This window comes from Condylura cristata, unplaced genomic scaffold, assembly GCF_000260355.1.
Source record: "Condylura cristata isolate star-nosed mole 26May11 unplaced genomic scaffold, ConCri1.0 scaffold00029, whole genome shotgun sequence".
Lineage (NCBI taxonomy): Eukaryota > Metazoa > Chordata > Mammalia > Eulipotyphla > Talpidae > Condylura > Condylura cristata.
The window spans coordinates 24,159,258-24,173,718 of NW_004567130.1; the positions used below are offsets into that span (position 1 = coordinate 24,159,258).

Consider the following 14,461-nt stretch of genomic DNA (forward strand, 5'->3'; position numbering starts at 1 on the left):
ATATATATATATGGGAAATATTTTAACCAAGAACTGTTATAAATGCGAACTTAAATGGGACTTCACTCTTAAAGCTGCTTCTGTATTTTGAGGAATTATTGCAAGATTTAATCTTATTATATATGCTTTTGTTAAGTAAATTATTCATCTGTAAAATTTTAGAAAGTCTTTATAAAGAGAGATGTTACAGTTTTATAATTATCACAAAGTTGAAAGCAGTTCTTATTAATAAATCAGTCTAAAAACATGTAATTTAAAATTTGAAGTTTAAGATTTTAATGGATTAAATATGTATAATTTATAAAAAAGATTTTATGAAAGCAGTTTTTCAGATATGGTCAAAGAAAATTGTGATGCTAAATATAAAAGCAAAAGCAAAAAATAAAAATACAGTTTAAAATCCAAGTGCAGAGATAACATCTTTTTAATTCTAATTTCATTTTTAATGCTAATCTTTAAAATACACTATAATCTATAAATCATTCCTATAAAAAGATACAATTTAATATATGAATTTTGAACACAATATGAATTCTGAGAGGTGCTCTCTCATCTTTCTAGAAAATAATTCCTCAGTATATTCACGTGGAAAAATCTCAAAAATATGACCTCTTTTCCCCAACAAACTTGCTTATACTTTTTCTGGGTGTTTTTCCCCTTTGCTATAAGCGATGCCTGACAGTAGTTACCTGACTCCCTGCTTCTGAATTGCATGGAAAGAGTACTGGTAATTTGATCACTTCCATGGTCTAATTTGCTATATAAAAGAAGTATTACAAAATGCTAGTTTAATAGAGGCTGTTTAAAACACCGTGAAGGAACTCGCACTTCTCTGCATTTCCAAACCACACTAGCAGGCTTGTTGGGGAAGATTTATATGATAAGAACATAAACAAATAAAAAAAAAAACCCACCACTTCATTTTACATCGTTTATAGTCACACACAGCAGCATGAATGTGCATACCCACTCCCACAAACACCCCTCTTCTTAAATACGTAAGAAAAGGGAAATCATAAAATTAAGCTTAGAATCTGAGAATACTGTTAATATTTTTCTGCCTAACTTGTAAGATGTCTGTTTTATCTTTTAAGTGAAAAAAAAAAGTAGGAAAAAGTTATAGATCGTTTGAGAACAACACCTGAAAAAAAAATCTTACAGAGAAAAAAAGGGGGGTGGGGGGAGGCTTTGAAGTTTCCAGGTTGCCTTAGAGAGCAGAAAAGCGTTCTCAGAGACTTCTAGGGGAAGAGGAAGAGCTGCTGGCACTTCACGTTCTGTCAAATTAGTTTTCTAACAGCTTAAGGACAGAGGTGGAAGGGAAAATATTTAAACGCAATAAAGCACTGACCTCAGTTCATCTACATTCTAGATGAGACTAACAGTTCCACTTTTCTAAGAATTGAAGTTACGCTCATTTTTCTCTAGTTCATTGTTTCTTCTTCCTAGAGACTCCTGAAGCCTTTTAACAACAGAGGCTATTCATTCTTCCACCCCCTTCCTCAATTACCTTAAGGCAAGACCTTCTTTCAGTTGTGGGAACATTTGCAGGACTGCAGGACAAACAACTGAGACATTTTCATAGAGTTTCAAGGGGGTACACGGATTTACAAGATTCTATTAAGAGTACGAAGACACTACATGACAACTTTAAATCTGCCACGATCATTTACTAATGTGCTGCTACATCAAATAAGTCTAATTTTTGACAGCACCAAATTAGATTTATTGCAGAAACTGCTGCATAAATAGCATATGGCTATGTTATACCACCTATTTCAAATCCTGGTAATGTTCCCCCCTCCCCCTCCAAAATGAATAAATTGCGCCAAGCTACAAACCTGCAAAAATAAATAAATAAATTAATTAAATAAATAAATAAAAAGAAAGAAAAGAAAAATATAGTAGTCCAAAAACAGATGTAAGAGATCTGGATTTCTTTGTTAAAGCAACGGTTTTAGCATTAATTCCCAAACTCTATATATAATAAGCCGTGACTCCATAATAAGTTATTAAATTTAACATGTCAGTTTTCTCTGTCCTTTCTTTCAGGATTACTGACTTCGGTTCTTGTTTTAAGGCTTTGGGCTCTGAATTACGTTTACGTTCTGATGTCCCATCCACAGTTACACAAGGAAAAAAGAAGGCGAGTGGTTGTGAATCAAACAAAGGTTCAATTAGGTTATGAGAAATTATTGAGGACAAAGGCAAGTACAGTCGTCTGGCTGTTTTTGGTTTTCATTTGTGAAAGACATGTGTGGTGGAAATCACATCAAAAAGTCCTTTCTAATTTTAACTCTAGCCTTGGTATCGCAAACCCTTTGATGCATAAAACCTAGAAGTGATGGTGGCGCGTGCCACGCTGCACACGCTGGACGGCCGGACCAGACAGGGAGCGAAGCCCACGTCTCCCCGGGGCCGGGGCTGGCAACTCAAGCAACGTCCCCCGAGATCCTTCCTTCCTCAACCTCCACCCTGGTCCCCATCTTCATCCCACCCTCGCGGAGAGACAATTCAACTCGAATTTTCTTTCTGAACAAAAGTTTCGCTTCCACTGTCGATGGGAAAGACGTTGCAAGGTCTTCTCTCAGACCAATGGGCACACCGCTGCAAACATCATGGCGCTCAGCAGCCCGCAGGCTCCCTCTCTGTGGTCAGTCTTCCCAGCTGCCCTATCTGTTACTGTCTGATTAGTTCTGCTAAGGAGCCCCTCCCCTGCCAGCTTTCGGCGCCATCTGTTCCACACAAGATGGCTGCTGCCCAGCAACCTAACACTGCCCTCCTACCTGGCACCCGGCGACCATCCTTACCCCAAAGTGCTAACACAGGTTCTCACTGCTGGCAGAGTCAGGATTTCATTACTACTACTTTGACAAGTGCAGGGTTGTTTGTAATTTCTCTTTTATCCTGATTTTGATTGTACAACCACCTCCCACTGATTCAGTTTGCTTCAGTTTTGTTACTCACAGATTTTACTCTCCACATTAATCTCCCTCTGGCATGTTACTGCATCTGTTCCCTTTTTTATTATTAATTTTCAAATTCCCACCATTTTTGACAAAAAGGAGGTAATCTACACTCTGTTTCTGCCCATTTCATTTTCTTTAATTTGGAAGATAAGTATGAAAGCATGCCAAAGAAGTTAATTCTCCGTTAACAGTTTATTTTCTGGCATCTCTTAGCCTTTGTGTATGAAAAACAGATAGGAATAAATGTTGACTGAATCACAACAACATAGTTACAACCATTCCTGGATTTAATGAAAAGCAAACATATGAAACAGCATCTAAAAAGTTTATTAGTTACAGGAGTTGTCTCAGGCTGTCATTCTTTCTTCCACTTTTAACAAATGATTCTTTGTGTTAAATCAGTCTGCGTGCAGGATCAGAATGTGGGTTCTTCTGCAGTTCTGACATGGGTTCCACTTTCAGTAGAGGTGAACCTTATTATTCTTTAATATAATTATCTTTCCTCGGCCAAACATTGTGGTCTAATTGATAGCAAATGATTCTGAATAAATGGCTTCGGCAGTCACTGAAGAGTAGGGCTGTGAGCAGAGCAGCAAAGCAGAGCTCACAGCCCTTCGGCTGCATGGATCCCTCCGTTAGCTCTTGCTTGGCATAGAGTTAATGTCGGGAATGGCAAGGTGGCTCTTCTAAGGACAAAGAAGGCCATTCGGTCTAGAGAAAGGCAAGTCATACATTTAATATTACACTCTCTTTGTGTCCCTAATTTGGGAACGCCACCAACTTGCCAAAAAGTACTTGAGTGATTAGAGCATGCCTCAGTTGACCTGAGTCTTCTAGATTGATCAAAGCATTGTGACTGCTAATTAACTAATTTCACATGAATTCATAGCAATAGCAATAGCGTTGGATTCCCTGAATAAATGATCAACATTTGAGATTTTGAACTTTGAAGGAGTTTTAATGATCTTCATACTCATATAATATATATATATATATAGCATTATATATATGTATGTATGTATGTATACACACACACACAAATATTGCTTTATACAATGTATATGGTCACAAAGTTCCACTTCAGTTCTGTGGGTAAAAAAAATGCAGTGGGAGACTTTTTCCAAATATGACAATCAATCTCAAATAGAACTAGGACAAGTGTCTAGATCAAGACATGTCCAGACTGGTGAACCACACTTCACATCAGCTATTAGCAAGTGAGCAGATCGTGAACACTGTTAAACCCACTTTTAATACCTCTTCTTGAACAATCCTTCTACCTCCACCCTTTCTAGAAATTCCAATAGTGACTCATTACTTAATTTTCTATACTTCTTTTGTTGGTATAAGTATAGTGATAATAAATACTCCCTCCACATAGGGTGTAATCTAGTCAGAAATAGGTTTCTCGGAGGTGAACAGAATCTAGGTAATCGGAGGAATACATGACTTAGACACTGGTGCCCTCTCTGAAGGAATCCCTTTGGTACTGTCTGCCTGGTCGTCAACCCGCCCACCCCCCACTTCTCCCCTCCCCACCACTTGGTCAGAACAGAAGATGCACACTCCTCCCACAGGTGACCTTTGCTTGCTGTGGAGAGGCCGCACAGAGCCAGAATGGCACAGTCTTTGCCTCAGCTGGACATCGGCTTTGCAGGCTGCTTCCAAATGTTTTCTGACCCATTTGATGCCCACTCTGAGTTCCTGAGCTCAGGGAATTATATCCTCTGTTTAGCCAATCTAACAGAGTAGCAGCTTAACAAAAATGTGTTTGTTTATATCGAGAGCTGGTCCATGAAACAAGGCCTCATATGGGCACTAAAGACACTGGAAATTCCTCTTCTTAGTCTTCTTAAAATAGGCTTTGGTTCTGGTATTCTCAATCAGTGAGTCACTATGTAACCTACTTGTGAGTTTCAGAGAAAAGATCAAATAATACGTGAATACTGCCTCATCACTAACAAGTCAATTCGGAAGAGGTGTTTAAGAAGAAATTCAAAATTGAGCTGTTTTTTATACACCTTCTAACTTTAGATTAAGATTCAATATCCCAGCTCTCTCTGAGGCAAACACTTCAACTTGACGCTATATGGAAAACAATTGTTGCTTTTTCTCCTGTTTTCACTGAACTTGATATTCATTGTTGTGGAGTCAGGCAAGTGACTTGGGCGATACTTTCTCGGTTTCCTCTGGGCTTCTTGAGAAAATGAATTGGCTGCAGCCGCCACCACACTCCAGGCTGTGGGCCTAGGTAGCAGGGGAGCAAAGAACATCCTCAGCATAGATTTTCATTGAACTCACATGTGGGCTTCACAGAACTGAGAGGAACAAAGCCAGGGAGCAGTAAGCAAAGACACATTCCCTGGCAGCCTCTGCTCTAACCTCTCCCACATTGGGCCACAAGACCAGGGTTCTCAGCGATGCCAACAGGTAGAGCAGAGAGGGCACAGGAAATGTGACATCCATCAGAGCAAAGTGAAGTGTCTCTTCTTTCCTGGCTCCGGCAGTCTGCTCTGTCTGATACCGGGTGGGGGTTGGAAAAGAGGATGCAATTTCAAACAAGCACCAAGGCCATCTATTTCAAGACTTGAAGATGCTGGTTGCACATAGATCCATTTAAAATTATTTTTGACACGTTCTCTGCTTAATTTATTCATGAAAGGAGTACAAGGGAGAACCAGCTTAAGTTTTATATGAAACTTTAGACTAAAAAATTCAATAAGACTCAGGAGAAAAAAAAGAGAGAGAGAAAGTTCACTATGGAATAGCAAGCACACATGCCCATGTTCTGCGACCTTCCTCAAGTGAAGAGAGATTTAAAGTTTGGTCTGTGGAGCTGGGCTTAGTTTTGCCTAACAATAAAGGGCAGCGGCAAAATCATTTAACATTTACAGAGAAATGGTCAAGGAACTGAGATTTTAAAATGCAAAATTGCTTTCATTAGCTTGAAAATATGTTTTTGCACTATTCATGTTCCACATCATAGTTTCTGGTCCTGATGGACCCAATTCAAACCTTTCAGGTTTGAATCCTTTCCGGTGTGGAACTCCATGCTTAAACTTTCTAAGACTCAGCTTCCTCAGATCATTGCAAGGACTCAGAAGACAGGGAAACTCAAAAGTCCTGTGGAAGAAAACTTTTTTTTTTTTTTTCATTTTTATAACCCTTTGCAAGACATAAGTTTTGCAAAACTGAGTAAAAGTGAATGACTAGAAACATTTTAAAGTTTTGGAAGGGAAAAACCCCACTGATAATGTGCTCAGATCCTGTGGCAATCTGAAATTAATACAACAGTTACCAAACACGCTCAGCTTTTAGTATCTGTATCTCTGCAGGCCGGGCAGTCTTGGCTGCACTTAGAGCACCAGGCTATGGAGACAGGCCCAGCCTCGACCAGTCTTGGCACTTTCCAGATGTTTCCGGATGTATCCTTTATCTTTGCACATTCTGAATTGGCTAAAGAAAACACAAAATGACCCTGGAAGACTCCAGCGTGCCTCCTTGGGCTTACATTGACATTGGAGAATCTAACTACATTAAACCACTCCTAATCAAGGGGAAAACCAGGGATTTTTTTTTTTTAAATTTATCTATTTGTGCATACAGAACTGGGGTACAGGCCAGAGTTGTAGGGGCAGTGAGAGGCTTCCCCAGAGACAGAGCGGGGAGCAGAACAGGCAGATCTATGAGGCACACTGCTGAGGGGAGCAGCGGGCGGGTCAGGAGAGGTCTGCCGCGCCATGTGGTCACCTCCAGGGCAGGCGGGGATCGAACTCATGCGGAAGCGGCTTTAGCTTCTCAGTGCTGTGGTTCAACCCTCTGCACCGCCGGAGTGGGGGGCGGGGAGCCCTGGAACTGTATTTTCACAAAGACAATGGAGCGAACACCTATTGTCTTCTTCAGCCAAGTTCCCTGACACCTTGCCCTTGTAACAGAATCTCCCTTTGCATAATACAAATCTCTTCTCTTACTCTTGTGTTTCTGCTGAGCTCCCAGCACAGCTCTCCAGAGGCTGTGTGTGCAGATGACTCAGTTCGCACCCCAGGGTGGCTGTGGAACAGGTTTTGAAAGGAGCAGTGGAGGAGCTGATGGCAGACACATTCTCACAGCTTGGACTCAAGAGCATGTCCTTTATCTTCAGTTCAGACTCAACTATTAGACTCTATGGTGTGGAAGGCCCTAAAGAGACAACAGAGGGTCCTCCCTGGTGGCGCAGCAGATTAAAGCGCAGCACAGCAAGCTGGCAGCGGCGGCTTCACCGTGAGTTCGATCCCCAGCCAGGGAGTGACCCACAGGGTGCGGCAGACCTCTCCTGACCAGCCCGCTGCTCCCCTAAGCAGTGTATTGGAGTCAGTCAGCCTGTTCAGCTCCTCAGTCTGTTTCTGGTGAATCCTCCCACCCTCCACACCTCTGGCCTGTATCTCAGTTCGGTAAGAATAAATACATTAATCTTTTTTTAAAAAAAAAAAAGAGGAGCCAACAAATATTGCTGGAAGCTGAGACCCACAATTGACAGAAAACAGTGGCAGCCTGGAGCTGCTTTGAGGTCCTAGTCACAGAACCCCTGAATCCGGTGCACCCAGATTTCACATGGCCTGGTTATCGAACTAATCAATTCCTTTTTGAGATTCCTTTGCCTCAGCCAAAGAGTCTGACTCACATAATCCAAGACACCATACAGCTAAATTCAAGTGAGCATCTCCAATGTTATGACCTGGGAACAAGGTGCTCTCAAGGGTCTGCAGAGGAAGCCTGAGCCACCTCCCCACGTGACCCCGGCACAGTGTGATAAAAGGGTCCCTCTGCTGTCACACCCCTTTCTCCTTTTCAGAAAGATACAAACACTATAGTTCCAGCCGCTGCCTTTCTGGGTCACAGGTCAGATCTTTCCATTTGCATCACAAAAGGAGGCTAGAGCAGCAACCCCAGTTTTGGGGACCTCACTTAGGCTCCTTAAAAATTCTTCAAATTACATGGCAGTTTAAAGCACCATTTGTATAGAAAGGAAAAATAAAAGATGGAACAGTTGCTCTGCTGATTTAAGCCCGAGTTTGCACATTTGATGGCAGGTCAGGCTCCTCTTTGCACTTAGGACAATTCAAGTTTTAAAAGTTTCTGGAAGAGAAACAAAAGAAAGCTTCCTACATCGTTCCCTTCTCAATCAGCTCTGCGGCAAAGAAGTGGAATTTAAAAGAATGTTTTGATAAACATGGCAGGTATGGAAAAGAGGGCCGCCATAGGGAGTTAGCGACTCACATGCACGCTCAGAATGGCTGTTTTCATTATGTCATGTCAGATGTTACCACATGGAAGTAAGTGGCAGTCTTAGTGTTAAGGGGAAGGTGTCCTAAAGGAATGCTGCAGAGTCTTGTGGACTCCACCCCTACTCCAGCTTTCTGGACTCTGCCCCCTACTCCAGTGACTGGAAACTACAACTCCCAGCAGCACCAGGGAGAGAACTGCGAGGACCAAGGGCGGAGCTAGCAGGAATTCTGGGACTTCGGGGGATAAATAGGGCGCCATTGAGTCTCTCGCTCTCTGGCTTGGGAAACGGTTCTCGGGACCTCGTGACTCGGGGCTTTCAGTGAGTTTGTTACCAGCGCTCCAAGTCAGCTGAGCAGGTAAGATATCCCAGTTACTTGGGATCCCTCTCTTTTTCCCTGGGTTGTTTCCTTTTCTTTCCCCCTATTGTAAATAAGCCCATTTTGACCCTTTTGTGTGCACCTGCAGTATAACTGAATTTTAAGTGTGGGTGAGGCCCCACTGACAGGCGGCCCAGTTCACACTGGGGTGCCCCGTAACAGTTTTTTGGTGCCCAACCTGGAGCCTGCCTAATTTACACCTGTGGTTGACCAGCCCAAGTACCTTGCGTTGGTCACCATAAGCGCATTAGGTCTGCAGGACACACAGCTTCGTTGTTTCAGGTCATGAGACCTATTTTTTCTCTTTATATTCAGCTCTTGTTGATGTTAGCCCATTACTGACCCTTTTGTGTGCGTCTCCAGTACAACTGAATTTTGAGCGCTTGGGAGAGGCCCCACAGACATATGGCCCAATAACACTGGGCTGTCCTGTAACATTAGTGAAAGGGACTTGACTCCCCTAGTTCGTTAAAGACGTTTGAACATGCCAGCAACAAGTATCTGAAGAAATTTCCACTCTCTAACCAAAGCCTCTCTTTCCCCCGGCTAAAAATGAAGTAAAGAAGCGAAGGAATAAGGCAAACGATCCGAAGCACAGCAGCTAGGCAAAGGCTAAGGCTGACATTCTCACACGTGTGTGTACATCGGGATACGAGGGATCAGTGGACACATTTCTTTCATAAATTTATGTTAGTAATTTTCCCAGTTGTCTTTGTGGAAACGATTGCATTAATCCATTTTCTTAGTCATTTGCTTAGAATGACAGTCTGATAGATAAGTGGCGAAGGTTTGCAGGCAAATGGCTGGGGTTCAACATTTGTTTCTCTGACACAGGAACTGTGTGACCTTAAATGGACATGTCTTACTTCTCTAAAGTTTGGCTGTCTCAGCAGTTAAGCAGGGAAAACAACAGTTCACACCTCTGATAGCTACTGGGGGGACTCAATTCAGTAGGGGTTCAGTCACCACTACTGCTACTACCTATCAACACATAAACTACTATAGGGCTGTTGTTACCTTGTAAGGAGCTACTACATGAAACAAATCTGATGATGAACACAGCCTTAACCTTACGTTCTGATATTCTGCATATTTAAATAATAGGTTGCATGTACTTAACTAATTCTCATTTATCCATACATGTGTACCCCACAAATGCCAGTGTTCCCCTACATCGACTGGCCCCTTCATTTCCTACTTTCTTTATCCAGATGCCACTAGAATTAGCACAAAGGAATCTGCCCCTCTGTTCTGTGATCTATAGTCTTCTGAAAGGCAGCATCTGAGGCTATTTTCATTCTATCTATTTTTTTTAAAGATTTATTTATTTGTGCCTACAGAACTGGGGTACAGGCCAGAGGTGCAGGGGTGGTGAGAGGACTCACCAGAGACACAGTGGGGAGCAGGCAGACAGACCTACAAAGAACACTGCTGAGGGGAGCAGGGAGAGATAGGAGAGGTCCCTGTGCCAGGTGAATCACCTCCAGGGCCGGGGATCAAACTCACACTGAAGCGACGTGGGCCAGCTTGCAGTGCTGCATCCTAACCCGTGGCGCCACCAGGGAGAGCATCACTCTATCTTCCCTCACCCTGAGCCGTGTGCGTTTATGGGTGTGTGTGGGTGGGGAGAGAGGTGTTAAGTGAGCATATTTAAATGATAAGCATGGCACATTTTACTAGCCCTACTTACATTATTAGAACTCTATTATATCCTTTAATCCCACTGTACTTAAATGGCATGTGTATACACATTTAAACATGAAAAACTATTACAAAATTATAAGATAATATCACATGGATAAACAAAATTCCCCGTCAAAGCTTTCAGTCTTATTTCCATCTCACACTTTTTCCTCTGGGTACATGAGATTGATATGTGTATATGTACATTTATTGACATGTCAATATTGGGCTTGGAACAGTCAGTCATAAATCTGTAGTTATATTGACCACTGCCACAATGACGTACTGAATTCTGTCTCGTTGCAAAGTGCTGCACTAGGTGCTATGTGAAATACAATACTAACAAGTCCTCTCCCCGACGTGAAGAATAAAACTCTGAGTATCAACTCCTTTTTTTTTCTCCTTCAGTTTTTCACTTTTCCTGCTTTGAGGAAAAAGTAAGTTCCTTTAACTTCAAGCAGGAAGCTGGAGGCCAGGGAAGACATGCTTCCTTTGGGGCAGGGGTTATTATCAGGAGAGATGGAAAAATCAGAATTTGAGGGAGACTTAGAAAAGTGAGCTTCCACAGGGTGAGAAAGGGTGAAAAGGATATTCCATATCTGACTGGAATCAGCATGTGAGGAGATTGAATTGGTTAAGGACCGTAAGAAACTAGAAGATTGGAAGTCTTACAAGGATCATCCTGTAATAGTCAACGTGGCAAGGCACCATGGAAGGTTTTCACAACAGGTGACAGTCGAGGCAGGACTTATGGGTAGTCACTGGGTGTGGTTAGCAGGAGAGTTTGGAAGACGTGTTCGGAGATTATTTTTATAACCCTTGTGAGAGGTCAGCAGAGCCTAAGTGGTGATGACAGTAAGATGACGGATCTAAAGGATTTTTCTATGAACATGCTCTGACCTTCAAGCTCAGGTAGTATCTTGAGCAATGAGATGCCAAGCAGTTCAAATGCCTAATCTCTGAAAATAAGAGCTCAGTGATGGGTTGTCTGAAATCATTGTTAGAATCGTGGAGTGTCAGAGTTAGAAAGAAACTTAGGAATCTTCTAGTCAAGCCTCATTTTGCAAATTACCTCATCGGGTCAATAAGCAGGTTCAAAGAATCAAATAGCTGGTTAAAAGTGGCAAAGATAGTGAACAGCTGGGATAAGATACGAAAAATCAGATCCCTTGGCCCTGAGAGGTGTGGGGCCCTCTCCGAACAAAAACACAGTTTTAATTGTTACATCACCAAAGCTTCTTTTGCTGCGTTTTATTCACCCTTTATACACTAGAAGTCCCCTTTTAGTCTCTGACTCTAGTGCTCTCTTGCCGTCCTACTGTAAAAACAGAATCTTCTGAGCTTTCACTCACTCTCTTGTACCTTTATGTGGAAGCATCCAGTCATGAACTGTCTCCTCACACCAGACTTATCCTAGGCCCCAGGGTTCCAAAATAAGCTGCATTATTTCCCTCCTTTACTCAAGTTCCCCAGTTGATTTAGTAGGTCACCAGTAATACACCCTAGAAACCTGCGAGACACCTTGTTTGCTACCTAACTGCCTCTTGTATCTGATGTCCCCTTTCTGGACTACAAGCCGCTGCCCAGGAGTTCTGTCTCATTCACCTGGGCTACTGGGCTTCCATACTTAGCGAGCTCCCACCAATCGGCTCCCCTCCAGCCCATTAAGTTCACAGCGTCTTTCAACCGCCTTCTTCACATCCATACATGTTTGAACCCTTCAGTGTTCAAATGATTTCCTACTTGAATTAAACAGCCTCCTGAGAGGTTAGCTGAACTTTTTTCTGTAAAGGCCTATAAGGCAGTAGCTATGTTGGTTTTGAGGGCCACACTCAATTCTGCTGTGCCAGGTCCGTACACAACACATAAAGGATGATAGTGACTGTGTACAATAAAACTTTATTTAAGGCTGTATTATTTTTATGTGTCACCAAGTATTACCTTTCTTGTGTTTTTTATTGTTGTTGTTCCAGTTGTTAAAAAACAAAACCGTTACTAGAATCATAGAATCATACAAAACCACACCTAGCTCATGAGTCAGTGGGCCAGGTCAGGTCTATGGGCTGCGTTGCTGACTGTCCTCACCGGTCTTCCTGTCTCCCACACACCCACTGCCATTGCCCACTCCCCACGCCAGGACGTGCTCCACAAGGCTCTTCCTCTGGCCTCTGTTTCCCTCCCCAGACTTATCTCCTCACCTGGTTGTAGAGTTTGTGTTCTTTGCGATATGTATGACTTTGCATATACTGTTCCCTCTAACTTTGGGTCCCAATTCCAACTTTTTCCACTTTGAGAACTCTACTCATGAATTCATTAATCAATTTGCTACCAAACATTGCAGTGTAGAATGCTTAGATGCTTCTGTGGTAATCTCTATTCAGGACTACTATAATGGCATTAGTTAGATCTGGCCCCTTTAGCAGAGTGTGAGCAACTTCAGGGTAGGAATGAAATCTTATTTTTTTTTTCTCTACACCTGGAAAGACAGTAGATGCAAAATTAACAAAATTAAAAAAAAAAAAAACAAAAAACCAAAAAAACGCTATCTTAATCATTTGGGTCCTTCAACTTTCTTTCCCATTTCTCCCTTCCATTTTTCTACTTTCTATTTTGAAGTCCAATGACACAATATATGAGATAGTAAAAACGTGAAGAATCATTCTTTCAATTTGATCTACAAATTTCTATTCTAGTTTTAATTTATTTTTTCCCTTGAAAATTTGGATCATTTTGCCATTACTTTGTAACATGGCTTTAATTTATAGTTATATACTTTCAATAGAATATTGAATATTCTATTCAGTATTCAGAATTCTATTCAGAATATGCCATTCGAAATACTGAAATAAAATCAAATCCCTGTGTGGTATTAATTTCAGCTGATCTATACTGGAAAAGACAGACATAGCGCTTCTCGGTCACAAGCTAAAATACACTAAATCAAGAAAGAATGGTGAGGAAATGCAAAAGAGAAACCTCCCAAGAGTACGTCAGTAATATTTAATCCAATAGCCATGTCACATTTTTAGTACAAAAGAAATATACTCATTTCCTTGCATTTTTAACTGTCATCTTATATTTATGAATGGGTGTTTTCTAAAATATAGACACACACTAAGTGAAAAGGTTTACAAAAGAGTTCACTCACAATATAGATCACTACATTTTATTTTCTATAAAACTAGGTTTAAATTTTTGTAGATTTGGTATAAATAAAGGGCACTAGAAAAGCTCTGTAGGTAACTAAGCCAAACCATTTTTCTTAAGAACAAAGGAATTAACTCACACTACTCCGTTTTCAGCAATTACTGCATCTTAATATGCTCTACTAGCAAGAAACTGTCTTGTCAGATAGTACAAACTGATAATGCACAAGAAAACATTCCACGAACTGACTCTGGAAATTAACTCTCTCAGTAAGACAGAATGGCACAAGAGGCAAAACAGCATTAATATTTATTTACTGAAGCTCAGCCCCACGGAGACTTTAAAAGCTGTCCCACTTCTGTGGGTTCGTAGTGCTTAGCATACACATAGTTTGTTCTCGACAGAGGTCTGACAGAGGAAAAAATACTCTTAACTATCATGAAGAGCCTAAATTCCCAAACTCCTAAGAGCAAATAACCAGAGGGACACTGTCTCATCATTACATCCTCAGTTCCACAATGATAAAACTTTAACTGGGCTTTTAAAAAACGGTCATTATTCTGCAGTATTAAGAAATGTTTTCTCAACCAAATGCTTCACCTATTGGAATTTTTTCCAGATATCAGCAGGTAGAAATGATTTTCTTTCTCTTCTTTCCTTCCCTCCTCTCTCACTCTCACTTTCTTCTCTCCCCTTTTTCTTTTGTTGTTTAGAAGGAAAGTTGGCAAGCCATTTGGATACAGTCGCAACAAAATGTTTTGTCAAAAAGTTTGATTTTAATAGAACTGGAGGTATCTTAACACTAACCCAAAACTTCGGGAGGTTCACCAACCTCGAGAATATTTTTTTCTCCAAATGCAGGCTGTTCAAGTGGCGTGTTCCTCCATCTGTCATCACAGTGTGCTTGGAATTACATTGTCATATTTAATGTAAAAGGGATCAGTTCCCTTTTCTTCGTTTAAATTCAACATATTACTATGATTAGAAGACCAGCATTTTTCTAATTTATGCACCAAGCCAAAC

The 14,461-nt window shown here is 41.3% G+C and overlaps 1 protein-coding gene across 5 annotated transcripts in view; it reads right to left on the bottom strand.

The window, feature by feature from the left end:
* Window positions 1–14,461, bottom strand: part of SDCCAG8 (serologically defined colon cancer antigen 8) — a 172,980-nt gene that overhangs the window by 80,169 nt on the left and 78,350 nt on the right. Inside the window, exon 14 of one of the 5 annotated variants that reach the window (XM_012730928.1) lies at window positions 4,544–5,213. The exons of the other annotated variants lie outside the window; for them this stretch is intronic. Within the exon in view, the coding sequence (XP_012586382.1) occupies window positions 5,009–5,213 (205 nt within the window). The 3' untranslated portion in view covers window positions 4,544–5,008. Of the gene's footprint in view, window positions 1–4,543; window positions 5,214–14,461 lie in introns of those variants that run through there. 5 annotated transcript variants of the gene reach the window in all.